The sequence below is a fragment of the Phalaenopsis equestris genome, unplaced genomic scaffold, assembly GCF_001263595.1.
Source record: "Phalaenopsis equestris unplaced genomic scaffold, ASM126359v1 Scaffold235644, whole genome shotgun sequence".
Classification (NCBI taxonomy): domain Eukaryota; kingdom Viridiplantae; phylum Streptophyta; class Magnoliopsida; order Asparagales; family Orchidaceae; genus Phalaenopsis; species Phalaenopsis equestris.
Genome location: NW_018253505.1, coordinates 27,518 through 44,216, shown reverse-complemented (window position 1 = coordinate 44,216; position 16,699 = coordinate 27,518). Strand labels below are relative to the sequence as shown.

At 34.8% G+C, this 16,699-nt stretch overlaps 1 protein-coding gene across 1 annotated transcript; it reads right to left on the bottom strand.

Annotated features, from left to right (window-relative positions):
• Positions 1-12,382: 12,382 nt before the first annotated feature.
• On the bottom strand, positions 12,383-14,059 carry LOC110039189 (epsin-2-like). Its single transcript, XM_020744173.1, has 4 exons — positions 13,648-14,059; positions 13,444-13,566; positions 13,202-13,363; positions 12,383-13,129 (listed from the first exon to the last, which is right to left on the bottom strand). Exons 1-4 carry the CDS (start codon positions 13,776-13,778, stop codon positions 12,601-12,603), a joined length of 945 nt encoding a protein of 314 aa, XP_020599832.1. The 5' UTR covers positions 13,779-14,059; the 3' UTR covers positions 12,383-12,600.
• Positions 14,060-16,699: the final 2,640 nt, after the last annotated feature.

The following is a 16,699-nucleotide window of genomic DNA, read 5'->3' as shown; positions in this document are numbered from 1 at the left end:
CTATTTTCGGCAAAAATCTTCTCTTTAAAGATGTGATGAGTTTTCTCAAGGGTTGCTTATGCACCCCTCCAAAATCCGGCCTTATCCATTGTACAAGTACACATAACCGTTGATCCCGCTGTCGGCGGCCTCGATGGCGCCGTCGGCGGCCTTCTGGAGATTTTGTCCTATAGGCTCGGGAAAAGCTCGCCGTCGGCGGCGTCGATGGCGCCATTGGCGCCCTAGTGTAATTCTCCACATTTTGGTCCTTTTTGCTCCAAATTCGCTCCTTTTTGCTTCGTTTTGCTCCATTGACCTTAATTCATCATTCCTGCAACAAAACATCAAAAATACCTTTCTTTAAAGTGCAATATCATTGAAAACAATATAAAAGAGGTACTTAAATCTCAACATATTTTACTTTGGTCGATATCCAACAGATCTGAAGAAAGAAGCAGGTCCATGCTTCCCTCTCACTGCCTGGTGAAAAGTCTCAAGCTCTTTTAAACTTATTATGTTGCTTAAGAACCCATCCTGTAAATACTTTTAATGCTCAATGAACATTGATATTTCAATTATAATTATCCCTAAGAGTAGGGTAATTATCACTTATAATTTAATTTGAAGATTATGTGCGTAAAAACCTTTATGTGCATGAAAACCTTTAAAGGAGCAAGTTAATGTTATCAAGGCACTTAGCCAACTTTTAATTTGGGCTCATAGTGTTTTGAAGGTGTTCAATTTTTAACTATATTCACTTTTATGATCCTCATTTAACCAAATTTGATTTAGCCTAGGTCACTACTAAGTCCTTTAGACTTTTGATTGTCTTAGTTATTTTTTTCAAAAAATCTTGAATTTTAAGTGATGATGATTCATTTTTGAAATTCATTTGAACATCAAATAGGGATATTAAATTAGTGAGTTATTAAATCTAGGATCTTTTAATTGACTAGACTTCCGAATTTTAATAATTTAAGAAAATTGCAAATTTATCTTTTTAATTAAGAAAAGTGAGATGGGTTTCTACTAATTAATCCCTTGTGTTTCAATCATCCAAATATGTTGATTAGGATCAAATGTTACCCATTTCCTTTTTTGACTTAAGCCTAAATGTTAATTAAGGCCAAATTTCCAAAATTACATTTTTGGCCCTAAGGCTCTATCACTTCAAATTTATCAAATTTAATTCAAATGACTTTGGAATTTATATGCCACCTCACTCATGGGTCATTTAAGACATCAGAGGAGAAAAATGTGATTTTCCAAAATTCAATTTAATTTATATAATTATTTACATGCAAGAAATAGGATTTTTCAAAGAAAATTCCTTAACTTGACCAAGATAAAGCCTAATACTTTGAAAATTTTGATGGAGGTATACTTAGACTAGAGAATAATTGGGACAAAATTTCATGATTTTTTTGTATTTTATTTGAATTATTACAATTATTTTAAGTTCTGGACCATTTATTAATTATAAAATATTTTAAATGTGGAAAATTAAGTTTTATATTTTTAATAAATCTCCGTGAGGTCAAGGAACCGAGAGAAATAAATTTCACATTTTTCTAATTTTTGTTTGAATTTTTAGAATTATTTTAGTGAAAATCCATTTCTAGCCTTTTAAAAAATTATTTTAAGCTTCAAAATTTAATATCTTCGCTTAGAAAATGAGTAAAAATATTCCAATTGTTCTTAAGTGCTTATGAAACAATTTAAAATATTTTCATGACTTTTACTAATTTTATGATTTTTATTAATTTTTAATTATTTAAATATTCAAAATAGGCTAAGAAAATGAATTTTTTTTATTTACAATTTTATTTTTAGAAAATTCTCTAATCAAAGAGAGCTCCCAAAACAAATTTTTATAATTTTTTGAGTTGTATTTTAATTATTAAAAATCATTTTGGTGTAAAAAATGTCATTTAACTTAGAAAATCAATTTGCGTTATAAAATGAGCTCCAAATGTTTTGAAATTTTTATGGGGTGCTCTCTAAACTTTGAATCTCAGTAGAGAATAAAAATTAAGTCATTTTGATGTCTGTGTTTCCCAAAATTAATTTTATTTGCATTTTAGGGTTTGTGAAAAATAGGTGTATTCTTAATGACTTGTTTCATGAAATATTTTTCAAAGGGTTCTCTGACCATAATAGACCTTCCAAATTTTTTTTGGAATTTTCTTAGCAAACTGATAATTATTATGAATAATTCATGCAAATAATAGACATAAACTTGAAAAATATGGATCTATGTTTAGAGATCTTCCCTGACTTTGGAAAAATCAAAGAATTTTTCCTAAGATAGAGGCAACAACATGCCAAAATTTCAAGCCATGGTGAAATGTTTACATGCATGGAGAATCAAAAGACTCAAAATAGTGTTTAATTAATTAAAAATAAAATATGCATCAAATAAACTAAAATTATTTCTACATTGTTATCCTCCACATTGTTCTCCTCTGTTCACTGAGCAAGAGGGTATTTTTATTTTATTTTTTTGATTTTTCTATGTGTAGATATGAATTTTTAAAGATTAAGCATTTAAATAAATCAGAAAATACCCTATTATTCTATATTTATCTATTTAAGCGTGCGGCGCTGACTAGATCCTAGGCGGCTCCAAAAACACGCGTGGCGCGCTCTAGTTGGACACCTCTATCTACGTAGTCGCTGACTCGGTCTGTGCTTTATGAACTGAAGCACTGTCCTACTAGTTTTTCTGGCTAGATCTCGTCCGTTGATGAGATAAACGCGTGATCGGACGACTCCCCATCATCATCCCCAAATAGGCTAACCCGAGAACCATCCACCCTAAAACCTAAAGATCTCCCTCTAGACTCAAAGAAATCTCATGGGGTTTGATCCTATGGACTCGTCTAAGTGAGACGAACACATCCATATGGTAAACATGCCATAAAACTAACCCTGATGAAATGGAGAATCAAATTAGGCTCGGGAAGAGGGGAAGTTCAATACCTTTGCTCTGAGAAGTGAAGCTTCGATTAGAGGTGCTTGGCACATTCGTTGAGGTCCAAGGAGGCTAGGGATTGAGCTTCTTACTGTGGTGACAGGCCTAGACCCAAATTCGATCAAGGCCAGATTTGGGTGTTGGTCTTGAGCTATCTTAGAGACTCTGTATGAGGAGGATTTGATGGGGCTTTATCTTAGTTCAGTGTGATGATGGTGTCAGTTAGTTTAATTTGATTTTGGTGGGGTGTAAAGGTGTGGAGAGCTCTGTCCTGTCTCCGGCAAGGATTTGAGCTCAAAAATTGAACTCTGGTAAGGTGATGTAGGGCAATTGAGTGGTTGGGTTGCACCGTGGAGGTCTCAAGGAAGCTCAGGGAGTGATTTCAGGGGGTATCCTTAAGAAATATTCAGCACCCACACTTATGTCCATGGAGGTGAGGTTTTATAAAATTGGCTTAGGGTGGTTGCCATGGCCAATTGAGGGGTGTAAAGTGTTGCTTATGTGGAGGGCATAGAGGCTCTAAACTTCAAATGGGATGATGTGGCCTCTAGGTTTGAATTGGGTTTGGATTTTTTTAAGTTGGCTCACAGTTTTGCCTATTCTTTGGTGACTAGGCTGACCGACAAGGCTAGGAGAGGTGCGGTGACTAGGCCGACCGACAAGGCTAGGAGAGGTGCTCAGGAGGTCAGGTGAGCCAGGGGAATCTGTCACAGAAATTTATTGGGCAGGTGCTTAGTTTTGGCAAAAACCCCTTAGGCTTAAGCAATTTTTGAAGAAAATCCATTGATTTGGGGATCCTTTGGTCCATGGCTCATTTGAGTGGTTCCATGGGGTTTAGTCTGGTCAATAAGGTTTAAAATTTGGTTGTGGTGATCTTTGGTTGGTCAATTTGGCTTGATTGGGTCAATTTTTAGTAAAGGGGTCCATGTAGGTCAATTTGGCTTAAAGTGGGTTTGGATTAGGGTAGCTATGATCTTGAGCCCAATTAATTGATCAACATTGTGTAGATGATTGTAATGAACACTTTTGGTAAAGGATTGAAGTGATTTTGAGTTCAATTTAAGAGATTTTGGAATTTTGATCAATTTGGGCATGTTGGGCTAGACTTGGGTCTAGATTGGTCTAGGCTTGGGTTAAGTCCCAATTTTTTGTTGAGAATGGTCAATGCTTGATCAATTTGGGCATGTTGGGCTAGACTTGGGTCTAGATTGGTCTAGGCTTGGGTTAAGTCCCAATTTTTTGTTGAGAATGGTCAACACGAATGTCATGAAGAGTTTTCAACTTGACTTGGGTGCCAATTTTAGAGATTGTTGGATCGGCATATCATGTAGTTTCAAACCAAATTATGGTTTGGGGACATAGCCAATTTAGGGCAAATTTGGGGATTTTTGGACTTGGGTTGAAATTGAAGGCAATTGAGGGTTCACCAAGGCCAATTTAAGGTCAAGTTTTTCAAATTTGATGTTTAGGAATGTTATGAAGATTTTTCAACATAAATTATGACAAATTGAGTCGGCTATATGTTCAGTTTGGTGAGATCAAGTCATATGACGAAAATTGGGGGTTTGACTTAGATCAAAATTAGGTTCAAATCATGGGCCAATTTGAGCTTGGATTTGGATTATATTAGTCATATGGAAGGTTAATTTGAGTTTAAAATTCAAATTGGGGGAAATTGAGACCAAATTGATTGACATTTGAGGTAAATTTGAGAAAAATTGGGCCTTTAAAGGCAATTTGAGGGTTTTGTTCAAAATAGTCAAATTGGGTCATGTGGTAGTTGAGAAAAATGAAATTGAGAATATTTGGAAGGTTATGGAAATTTTTGGGATTTTTGAAATTTTGGGCGAAGGAGGGGCATTTTGGTAATTTGGCAATTTTTTTGGTGATCTTGGGTAATTTGGATGTCTTCAAAAGGTTTGAAATGATTTTTTGAACAAATTTAGGTATTTTGGGTAAATTTGTGAATTTTGGCCAAATTTAGGGTTTCAAGAGTACTAAGGTAATTTGGAGAATTTTGGGGTAGAAAGGTTTCAGGGGCAAAAGGCCAAGATGGGCATCTTTGATAGGATTGGGTAACTAATCACCCTAAATGAGCTATGAACCAATGGAAATCCCATTTGGGTTTTCTATGTACTATTCTTAGCTAAACTCTAGCCTAGGGCCACAGGGTTTAGTGAACCATCTACATGAGTCTCCCAAAGGACTAAGGGATCAAAGTTAAGGAATTTTGAGTTTAAGGTATTAAGTGATTGTGAGTGAGGTGATTGTAGTGAGTGGCTCTAGAACAACACCCATAGTCAACCCTATGGGCAAGGAGTCCTATGGGAACTCTCCTTGAGCTCCCCCATATTGACCCCACCTACTAAGTGCTAGAGGTTAGGACCAATATGTAGAGCTCAAGTTGAGTAAAGAGGAGTTTAGAATTTCTAATGGTGAGGGTTCCTTTTGTAATTTCCTAGGAATAGTCAATAGGAAACATTAAAGATCAATACTCTCCACAACTTCCATCTAACACTTAATTACTTATCATTTTAAGAAGAAAGATAAAGAAAAATACTCAGAATTCATAGTGAAAACAAAACCACACTTTAGTTTAAAAGTAAAAATCATTGTCAAACCAACAACAAGTCTCAATTAAAACAAAAAGTAGTCTAAAACAAAAAGATAAAAACTTATCTCAAGCCCTCCACAAACTCTTGAAGTTCCTTTGAATCTCTTCTCTTTTACAACACTCTCAATATAATACTAAAATAAAATAAAAAGAATGGATAAATATGTGGTGCCTAAAAATCTCTCCAACTAACTCCCCAATTTTTGAACTTTCAAAACTTTCCAAGTATTTTAAGGACCTCTTTCAAAGTCCAAATCTTCCTTCTTTTATAATTCTCCAAAAGGTGTCTTGAAATCTCTTCAAAATGTGTCTTGATTCGATGTATTTCCCCAAGAGATGCATCCTTTCGCAATAATTTTGTCCATGGTGGTTGTAACCACCTATTAAGCCAATAGGTACCTCAAAAATCTCTTAAAAATTCGTGAAAACCCTTATTTACTCATCCAATAACTGCCACTGGTGCTTAAGCGTGGGGCCTCTGACACTTAGGCACGACCTTCTCTGTTTACCCGACGCTTAAGTGTTAGATCTGGCGCTTAGGCGCCAAAACACTTTTGCACATTTTTCACCTATTTGCTCCAAATTTGATCTTTTTCGCCCTCACCTATTTGCTCCAAATTTGATCTTTTTTCACCCATTTTAAGCATTTTTCACCTTTTTACCTGTAACTGAAAAAAAAACACAAAAAATACCTTCCATTAAAGCGCAATATCTCAAAAATAGGTATAAAAATATGTCTGAAAACACTATATATTTTAAGCGTATCAGTGTGCTGGTTAAGCACATAGGTATTATTGTAGATTGCATCGATGCTCTCCAAAATGCTAAGGTGAAAAAAAAATTAGAATTCCATCCATGAAAAGAAAATGACCAGTTTAGTTTCAACTCCAAAATCCAGATAAGTAGTCATCCCAAAAACTAATGCCAAACAACAAACAAATGAAACAGTTCAATAACAGGTAACCAACAACATTAATTTTTTCTATGTGAAAAAGTATGACAATCAAAATCTGCCCAAAAAAGAGAAAAAAAATAATGAATATTAGCTGGTAAGTAAGAGAAGTTAATCCGTAACCATAAATGAGGTGCAGCCCCAACAAAAAATATTCACCATATTTCATTACATCATGTAGCTAACTAGCAAGTAAATCCAACAAAAGAAAGGAAAAACCTACACAACTTATCTAGGGACTAAGAGCAATTGGTGTTTAAAATTCCATCTAGAATGCAAAATTGCACTCAGTTGAATTCCAAAAAGGCACGAGGGCAGCTGCCAAAATTAGATAATGCATAAATTATAAACAAAATGGCTCTGAAGAATGGGCTTGAAAATTGTAAAGAGAAGTAGTGAGGGGGGGGGTATAGAGGATTTGAAATTCTATTTCTTGTTTTTTACATTTAATAACATATTTAATGTGATTCAACAAAGTCTCCTATTTAGATAATATTTTTGAAAGTATAAGCATTTCTTTCTAAAAAACATAGTGAGCAATAACCGTAGGAGAGAGAATAACTTGGAAACATTGCATTTTAAATTATCAGCAAGTGAGAAATACTGCAGAAAGCTACACTTAAATGAATAGTAGAACCAAGAGGAGTGGTAAATTTGACAGTTGAAAGGAGAAGGAGCAATTAAAAAATAAATGAGCATGTGATTCATGACTATGTTCACAGAGAATGCAAATGTTTTGTAAGTTACGAACTCTAGATGTGAATACATCAACAGGCGGAAGTTCATTGTTTAAAATTTCGAGGTGAAATTTGAAAAATTAAGAAAATAACCTTGAAACTAAATATATTTGCACCAAAACATAACAGGAAAATTAATATAAAGGGAGTTATAAAACTCTATGTTGGATATAAGATGATTATCTTGTCAAGTGCAATTAAGAATATAATCTAGATTTGGAGTGTTGCCGATGTAGTTTATTCATTCAAAGGAGGCTTGATGATTATAGGTTAGCGTCCAAGCATTAGAGGCTAGAAGCTCAGAAATGTGAGTAGCTCAAGGAACCTCAAACCATACAAAAATAGAACTACCAAAGTGCTCTTAAAGTGCGACTCCATCAACTCATGGATCAATTAAGAAGGAGAGTTGCCTTTTGATTCATACTTGAAATTTAACGCCTGCTTTAAGCCTGTTGAAGGTTTGAAGAAAATCATATTCTAAAGCACAGAATGAGAGCCCATGCTAAACTGGAGTAAAAAATCATAATAATGAAAGAGCCACTTAGAAATAATAGAGTTACTATTGTAAATTCTTAGATAGACTTAGCTTTACTCATGATAATCAAAGTGTCAAAGTTTGGAAGTCTTAACCCACCACAATATCTAGCTTTTGTTGTTATGTGGAAAGCAATAGGATGCATTTTATTATTTGAGTCTAAAAAAAAAATGGAAATTTATTAATGATTGATGAGATAGACATTTTCAAGCCTTAAAGAAGAGAGGTGGCCCTTAGCAAGTAGTGAATATACCTCCATATATTGTTTCTTATAAATTGAAGCCTCCCAACAAGAAAAGTAATTTCTGCTTTCAACCACAAATATTTTTTTGCATTCTCTCAAGAATGGTAGGACATTTATAGGTTGTGATTCTAGATGGGTGATAGTAATGCAAATATATTTTCAAGGGAAGGGTTTCATTTGATAGCCATTTATTTCACTTAAATATGAACATTCCTAAAGTTGAACAAATATATAGAAGCATATAGATGATTTAGCATGCTTAACTTGAAGATTGGTAGCCTTCTGAAAAGTGAAAAGAGACTTAGATTGCTCCATAATGATTTGAGAGTTGACTTTGCAGAAAACCAATAAATCATCTACATAAATAAGGTGCTTAAATTTAAGGCTAGTAGTATTTGAAGATGCCAACTATAATCTTGCAAGCTTAAAAAAGAGTCCATAATAATAGTAAATATGTATGGAGACAAGGGACATATCTATCTTAAACCAAAAGAGGAGGTTTAGGATAATAAAAAATGAGACTTGATCCATACAGAGTTTAATACAAGAAATGAATAGGTAAGGTGCTTAACTTTAAGGCTAGTAGTATTTGAAAATACCAACTATAATCTTGCAAGCTTAAAAAAGAGTCCATAATAATAGTAAATATGTGTGGAGACAAGGGACATACCTGTCTTAAACAAAAAGAGGAGGTTTAGGATTAAAAAAAATGAGACTTGGTCCATACAGGTTTTAATACAAAAAATGAATAGGAGGTTTAGGAGGAAAACTCATCGAGTTCATTATGTTATAAAGAAAGTTTATGTTAAAAATGTCAAATGCTTTTCTTAAATCAATTTTGGCACAAAACAAATTAGCATTGTTATTAGAGTTGAAACCATGAAAAATATCATTATCTAAGATAATATTATCTGTTTTATCCATGCCATTAACAAAAGCAGCCTGAGAGGAGTGGATACAGGAAGGCAAGACATTCTTGATTCTACCAGCCAGAAGCTTAACAATAGCCTTGTAAATAGTGTTATGGAAAGAAATAGGCCTATAGTCATTAAATTCTCAAGCAAGAAAGGTTTTTGGGATAATTTTCAATGCACTGTGCTTAATTCTACAAGGAAGAATCTCATTAGTAAAGAAAAATGTGATAATAGCAAGGCAAGTGGAGCCAATAATCTCTTGACAATCATTGCAAATTTTGGAGGAGAATCCATCTGGGCATGAGCACTATTAAGAGGCAATGTTGAAGAAAGAATTTTGTTATATCCCCATCTAAAAGTTAGAAATAAGTTCAATATTATATGAAGGGGAGAGGGACTGACTAGTAAGGAAGGTGAATTGTGTGTGTGTGTGTGCAGCTCAAAGTAAAATATAATAGCTTCAAAACCAATACTCCATTGAGTATTAAGGCAAGAGTCGTTGGAATAAATTTCCTTGCTATCTTAGAATTAATTCAACAAAAAAGAAACTTGACACCATCCTCTCCTTATGTGAGCAAAGCATACTTTGCTTGTTGTTTAATCCATTTGAGTACACATTTCAAAGCATTAGAGAGCTATTGTTGAACCTCCAAGGTAGTAGAAATAAGATGCTTATATAATGGGTTACTCTTTATTAGAGTTTGAAGGTGAGATTGTGAGGCTCTTAGTTCAAAGTTTCTTTTGGCAATGTTGCTTGAAGAAGAACATGAGCTTTTTTCGAAGCATATTTAACATTTTTAAGCCTATGAAGACTCGAAGTAGTATTTACCAAAGATTTAAATTTCAAAAAAGAACTCAAGTAGTTTTTATAATGAAATCAACGTTTAGAAGTAATATCAGACCCTAAAGATAAGAGAAAATGTGAGTGGTCTAAAGTAAATGCTTTTAAGACATTATAATCAAAGCATTGAAATAAAGTAAACCAAGTCCGATTCCCAAAAGCTCTATTAAGTTGGTAGTGGATAGGGTTATTCAGTTGTTACTTGAATCAACAATAGGCAAAACTATGATTTGTGAGCTGCATAAACCCAGAGTTAGAGATAAACTTATTAAAATCCACCAAATTGCTGGGAATTGAAGGGATACCTCCCAGCTTATCCTTAATATTAATGATGCAATTGAAATCACCTAGAATACACTACAGTTTAGCAAAAGAGTGGACCATAGAAGTAAGAGCACTCTAAAGTACATTTCTTTTAGTGGCACAATTATCAACATATATAAAGGTGATAATAAATTTTATGGTGGAAGAGATAGAGATTAATCCATGTAAGAATTGTATTTGAATGTTCAATGCATTCAAAGCAACAGTGGAAGAATTCCACTTAGCCTATATACGCTCATTAGAGGATGTTTAAAAATTGTAAACTGATTGTTCTTAAGGGAAGATAATGTAGCGATTTTAAGAACTTAGGTCAAATATAAAAGAAACTTTAAGCTTTTGTTCCAGAAGATAAAAAGGGTCCAACTAATGATTTTTAATGAGATTTATGTTGTCAGTGACTCGATGTCATTATTAAAGTGGCTAACATTCCGAAGAGCTAGTTTGGGGTACATCAACATTAATAAAAGAGGGGCACTGCCCTTAGATTTGCTTTTTTTCTAGAATGAGAGGTAGAAGGAATAGAGGAAGAGGGAGGGAGGATAGAAGAGTCAAGAGAAATATGAGAAATCCATTGCAAATTCCCAATGAGGTAAGAGGAAGAGGGCTGATTTGTTGTGGAAAGAGGAGGGGGAGGGGGCATAAGGGTAACAATACTTCGACATCTGGGAGGTTGGTCATGCCCATTCCTGGAGCAGCTTCAACCTCTGTAAAGAGGGAGAGTGGGAGGTGGTTAATAGTTTGGGAATTTTGGGCAGGGGTAACAATACTTCGACATCTGGGAGGTTGGTCATACCCATTCCTGGAGCAGCTTCAGCCTCTGTAAAGAGGGAGAGTAGGAGGTGGTTAATAGTTTGGGAATTTTGGGCAAGAATCGTTATAATGAGCGAAGGTGTTACAAGCATTGCAAGGTTCACGTTTCCATTCACGCAAGACCAACTTTTGTATATAAGATCTATTCATATAAATTGTGATAGACTCCGAAAGAGTGGATTCAGTATGAATTTGGGCACTAATTTGGGCAAAAGTAAGCAAAGTACCTTATGCAGTGAGAGGATCCATCAATATAAGACCAATTTTGCTCATAATTATGAAAATACCCATTTCAATCCAATAATAACAGGGAAGATTAGGGAGTGTGATCCAGATGGGGATTTCCTTCAAGTCCTCTCTAATAGTTTTAAACCCAGGGTTCCACTTTTTTTGAAAATGACGGGCTTTCCAATGATGAACCAAGGGCCATCATTTAAGACCACAACCATAACAACTAAAGTTAAAAAAAAAACCATTTGAAAGCAAGATAAGATCCACCGATCCCTTAAGCATCCAACATTTAGAAATATGTTGAACCAAAGAACTGTAAAAGGGCACTTACCAAGGGCGTAACCCACGTGAGCCAATCTCCAACATTTAGAGCCTTCCTGAATCTCATCATCCAAAAACATGACTTTTTCTATCTGATTAGGGATGTATGAGAGGTTAAAGATGGAGGTGATTAGTATTTGTGAGGCGATTTAATCCTTCCAGTTCAAAGGGGGAGGAGTGCCAAGGATAGAACCTGAGGAAGTAGAGAGGGGAGTGAAAATGGCAATATCCATTAGAACAAAGGGGCGAGGCCTCTTAATCAAAAAGTATAGAGAGAAAAACCAGTAAAAAGGTTAAGAAAATGGGAGCAAGAGAGAAGAGAGGTGGCAGGGAGGACAAACCCTACCAAAGTGTTTCCTAGAAAACATACCTGAGGGGGTCTGCGTAATTTCTTGTTCAAATTATAAATATGTAATTTATATACTCTTCTTTTTAAGTTCGCGTACCTATATATATGGATATAATTGTGTTAAACATGCATTCATTATGATTTTAAATAAGGTCAAGGGTGCATCAATTATTAATGCTTCCCAAGTTCCGAAGGGTCACCATGGTACACATGCAGTCCTATGGTCAATTCATTTCCTCATAAATATCCAAATAATACTAACAAAACAAATATGTATATTAAACATAGTTTTGCCGAGCTAAAAAATATTTATTACAGATCTTGCATAACATGTGACCCCCTAGGTTCTAGACTATTATCCAAATAAACCTGCCAGTGTAGATAGATTATGGTTGTAGGTTAGTAATATTATAGTTATGTCAACGCTTTTTTACCTGACATATGATGCATAATTTACAAAAAATTAATTTTTTTAATTAATTGAGCATGGTTGAGATATATACTTAACCAATCACAACTCTTATCAGAAAAAAAGTATTAACATTAAAAAACGCTGGCCTACATTAACATTCAGGTCCAGAAAACAATCCAAAGAAAGAAAAGAAAGGCTGCAACAGAACACAATACTCTTACATGCTCATATCTACAAAGCCAAAATGAAAGAGAGACTACACAGCTTCATCAGGTTTCCATTAGTTCATTCCGGTCAAGTTGCATCGCTGAGAAAGTGGTGAAACTTCTTTGATTCCATCATATACCCAAAATTTACGATTCCTCACGATTGGCTCAGAAGGATCATTGATTCCATTCTCTGATGCTCATTAAAAACAAATGGGTGGTGCTCTTCTTTCTGAAAATCAAGCTTTGGCCTCTCCAGCAGTTGTTTCATATCCTCCACTGGAAAGCCATTTCTCTCTTCTTCATCACCAAGAGTTGCTTCTTCTTCGTCTGCTAATCTTTCGTACATATTATCAGCAGAATCAGCTTTCATTGGTCCTTTTCCTGTCAAAATTATATTTTTCTGTGGGTCTTTCAAATTAGAACTCTTATTCTTTTTCTCTAACATTTCATCATCTTGTTGGCTATAATTTTCATAATGAGAATTGCACCTTCCAAAGTAGTCAGACGAGTGCTCAAATTCGTCCTGGTTTTTCTTAGATATTCTATAGTTCATGCTTCCAAAACCTTGAATCCCTCTTGTAAGCTTGCGAGCTCGATCCCTCTCTTCTTTAAGCACTGGACCTTTCTCAAGTAACTTCTGAACCCTCTCTGATTTCTTCCTAACAGCCAATCCCCAATTAAACCTGAAGAAAATTCTGGTTTTAAGATAAAATCATCAATCTGAAACAAAAAATAAAAGCTTTTTATCATCTTACCCTCTCTGATCAATATACTGAAAATCGCCCAATCTTTGAATGACCTCTATATCACACAGAAATTCATCTGCAACGCTCTCTGGTCCATGAGTCAGAAGATGCTCGAGAACTACTAGAGAATTGTATGATTCTCTCCAGTGCTTCAAATCAAACTTAGCCAGCCTGATATAAAATATATAAACCTCTTGAAAAAAAAAAATCCAAAAACTGAATCTTGATCAAAAACGAAGAAAGACACTAACTTCTTATGCAGAATATCCACAATTCTCCAGAAATCATCGATCTCAAAAGCTGATCTCGAGATGAAGCACAACGTCTTTGCATCCGGCGCCCATGGATTCCCATTAGTCGCTTCCTCGGTCAGTCTACAAAAACCCAACATAAATTCAATAGATTCATAGAAACAAAAAGAGAAAAACCTACTTGATGTTGAAGAAAAGACTCACAGTTCAGCCGGAGTGACATCAGTGAGAGCCAAACGAGCGTTCTTGATCTTCTCTCTGAGGAAAAACGTAGCTTGCTTCTTGAACTCATAGAAGAAAGGAGTGCCCATCGCTGTGCTTCTAGGGATCGACATGAGCTTGATCTGAACTGTTACGAGGAGAGGAAGAAGAAGAAGAGCTCAAAGGGCATACGCAGGATGAAGAGAAGGTAGCAGTTTTCTAATTAAAAGGACGAATTTGTTCGAGGAAAGAAGAAAGAGGAAGAGATCGGATGGTGGTTGAGATTGGGAGAAAAGATTTTGTGGACGGCGGAGGTAGGGATGAGGAGATTTGAATTTTAAATCAGAGAATAGCCGTTTCATTAGGCACGTGTCAGGGGATCGTAATGCCGTGTTCTTGTCATGGTTCACAACGATTAATTATTTTAAATAAAATGTATTGTAGGGTTCGGTGAGATGATCGAATCAGTAACAGAACCACTCCACCAAGCGACTTTTTAAAAGAAAATTTTGAAGACAAAAATATTGTGCAGAATTAAATTTATGAGAAATTTATTAACATACTAATCTATTTATATGTATTATGTAATAAACAAATATACTTTAATATTTATATTTATAACACTTTCGAATCTTATATTTAAACATGAAAAGGATGCATCAAGAGAATATGGTATTATTGAAATTTTCTTTTCTCGCATTAATATGAAGCATAAGGAAGTTTTGATTGATTTGTTGAGTACAAAATTATGTGATTTTTTTTCTATGTAATTATCATGTTAAAATAAAAAAAAAATTAAAATATTTAATTTTAACTTTTCTTTCAACATTTCTTATTAATTACCCAAAAGTAAAATATTTAATTTATATTATAAAATGACAATCTATAAGTATGACATTTAAGCCTCGGCCTAAAAATACGATCTTGTTGAGCCGGAAGGATCGACGCCGCCGGAGATGCACCAACAACCACGAACCTACAGAGCTAACCACTTAGGCCGGCTATACGAAGGACTGCATGGTGAGCCAGATCTTACAAAACAAAATAAAATAAAAAACTAAAAAGGAAAATTTATATACATAAGCACCCAAACTTGTTATGCACCACCAAAATGCCGGCCGCCCTTTGGTCGACCACCTCACTCTCCATCTTGTTGCCTACTGAACGGCCGCCTCCCACTCAAATCGCCCACCCACTGGTCGGTAGCATCGCCTCTCCGACCGGTCTCCTTAGCCGACCAACTCTTAATAAACCACAAATTTTCATAAAATATCACCAAAACTTGTGAGCCTCCCTTTGGTCGGCCATCTCATCGGCCGACCGCTAGCCCACCGGTCGGTAGCATCGCCGCTCCGACCGGTCGCCTTAGCCGACCAACTCTTAATAAACCACAAATTTTCATAAAATATCACCAAAACTTGTGAGCCTTCCTTTGGTCGGCCATCTCATTGGTCGACCGCCAGCCCACTGGTCGGCCGTGTCACCGCTTCTGCCGGCAACCATGGTTAACAAATTCTTAAAATATAACAGATTTACATAGTTACCACCCAAACCATGCCACCCACCCTCTGGCTAGCAGGCAATCTCCCCCTCTGGTCTTCTATCCACTTGCCATCCGCCTTGCCGCTCTAGCCGACCACCATGACAGACCAAACTTTTGAAAAAACAAAAAATTACGTATATAACACCCAAATCTTGCGACCTGATGCCGACTTTTATTACAGTACTACTAAATAGGTGTGGTTATCTTCTCAATTTTCTTTATTTATATTTTTTACTTTACAACAACACCAAAAAAATTGACTCCGAAGAAAATAAGAGTGCAACTAATGTATTTAAATATTAGGATACTACGCAAGTAAAAGTATCGTTATCAAGTAATATAAGATTTTTTCATTAAGCCCCGAGAGTACTACAAATTTTTAAGAAGAAATTAGATAACAAATTCTACTTTGAAAAACATTGTTACTCAAACTATAAATGCTATAATAGGAATGAAAGTTCGATTATTCTTGTTAATTTTTTATAATTGAAAATAAACTAAACAACTAACTAAATTTAACTTGATTTTTGTAATATGAAAGCAATATAAATAAAATATATTTTTCCTTATCATGAATCAGTAACAAGTATATAAATTCTGTTGTTGAAGTATTCAAATTGTGTTGTGCCAAATATGAGCAATATTATTTTTTACCATTACTAGATATGCTATAAAGAACATTGACTAATTAAGAGTTTGAATAGTCCTGAAGACGGGCTAGGTAGGGAAGATACTAGCTCTCACTCTAGAGTTCCCTCTTCTCCTTTCACCTAGGGGTTAACATCTCGTATCAAGACCTAAAATAATAAACCGAATTGAGGGTTTTAGCCTGTCACTCTAAATTCCTCTAACTCTATACTATTCAAAGTTTATTTTTCTATTTATTTGCACTAAATCATATGAATTACATTCTCATTCATAGAATCTCATGTGATTCTTACCATTAGTTGACTGAGACAATTCCATCTCAGATCTTTCTCACAACAAATATTAACATCTTAATTGACCAAATCAAGAAGTAAATGAAGTACAAAAATTTTAAATCATCACAACTTGTTCCGGCATTAAAGATCAATAATTCCCACAACTTCCATCCAACACTTAATCACTTTATCATTTTAAGAAAAAAAGATAAAGAAAACTACTAAGAATTCATGGATAAAATACAACAACACTTAAGTTTAAAAGTAGAAATCACATAAAGACATAAAAAGTCTAAATTAGAACAAAATGTAGTCAGAAAGATAAATACTTATCTCAAATTTCTCTCTACTAAACTCTTGAAGTTTCTTTGAATCTCTTCCTTTCTCTTACAATACTCTCTAATAACACAACTACAACTCCTCCCTTTCTAATTAATCTATGATGATAGTGTCAGAAAGGAGTCTCAAAGAGAGGGGGCGGCGTCCTTTTCAATTCAATCCAAATCCTTCTTATATAATTTTCCAAAAGGTGTTTTGGTGTCTCTTAAAAAAATGTGTCCACATTCAATAAATCTTTCAAGACTTGCCT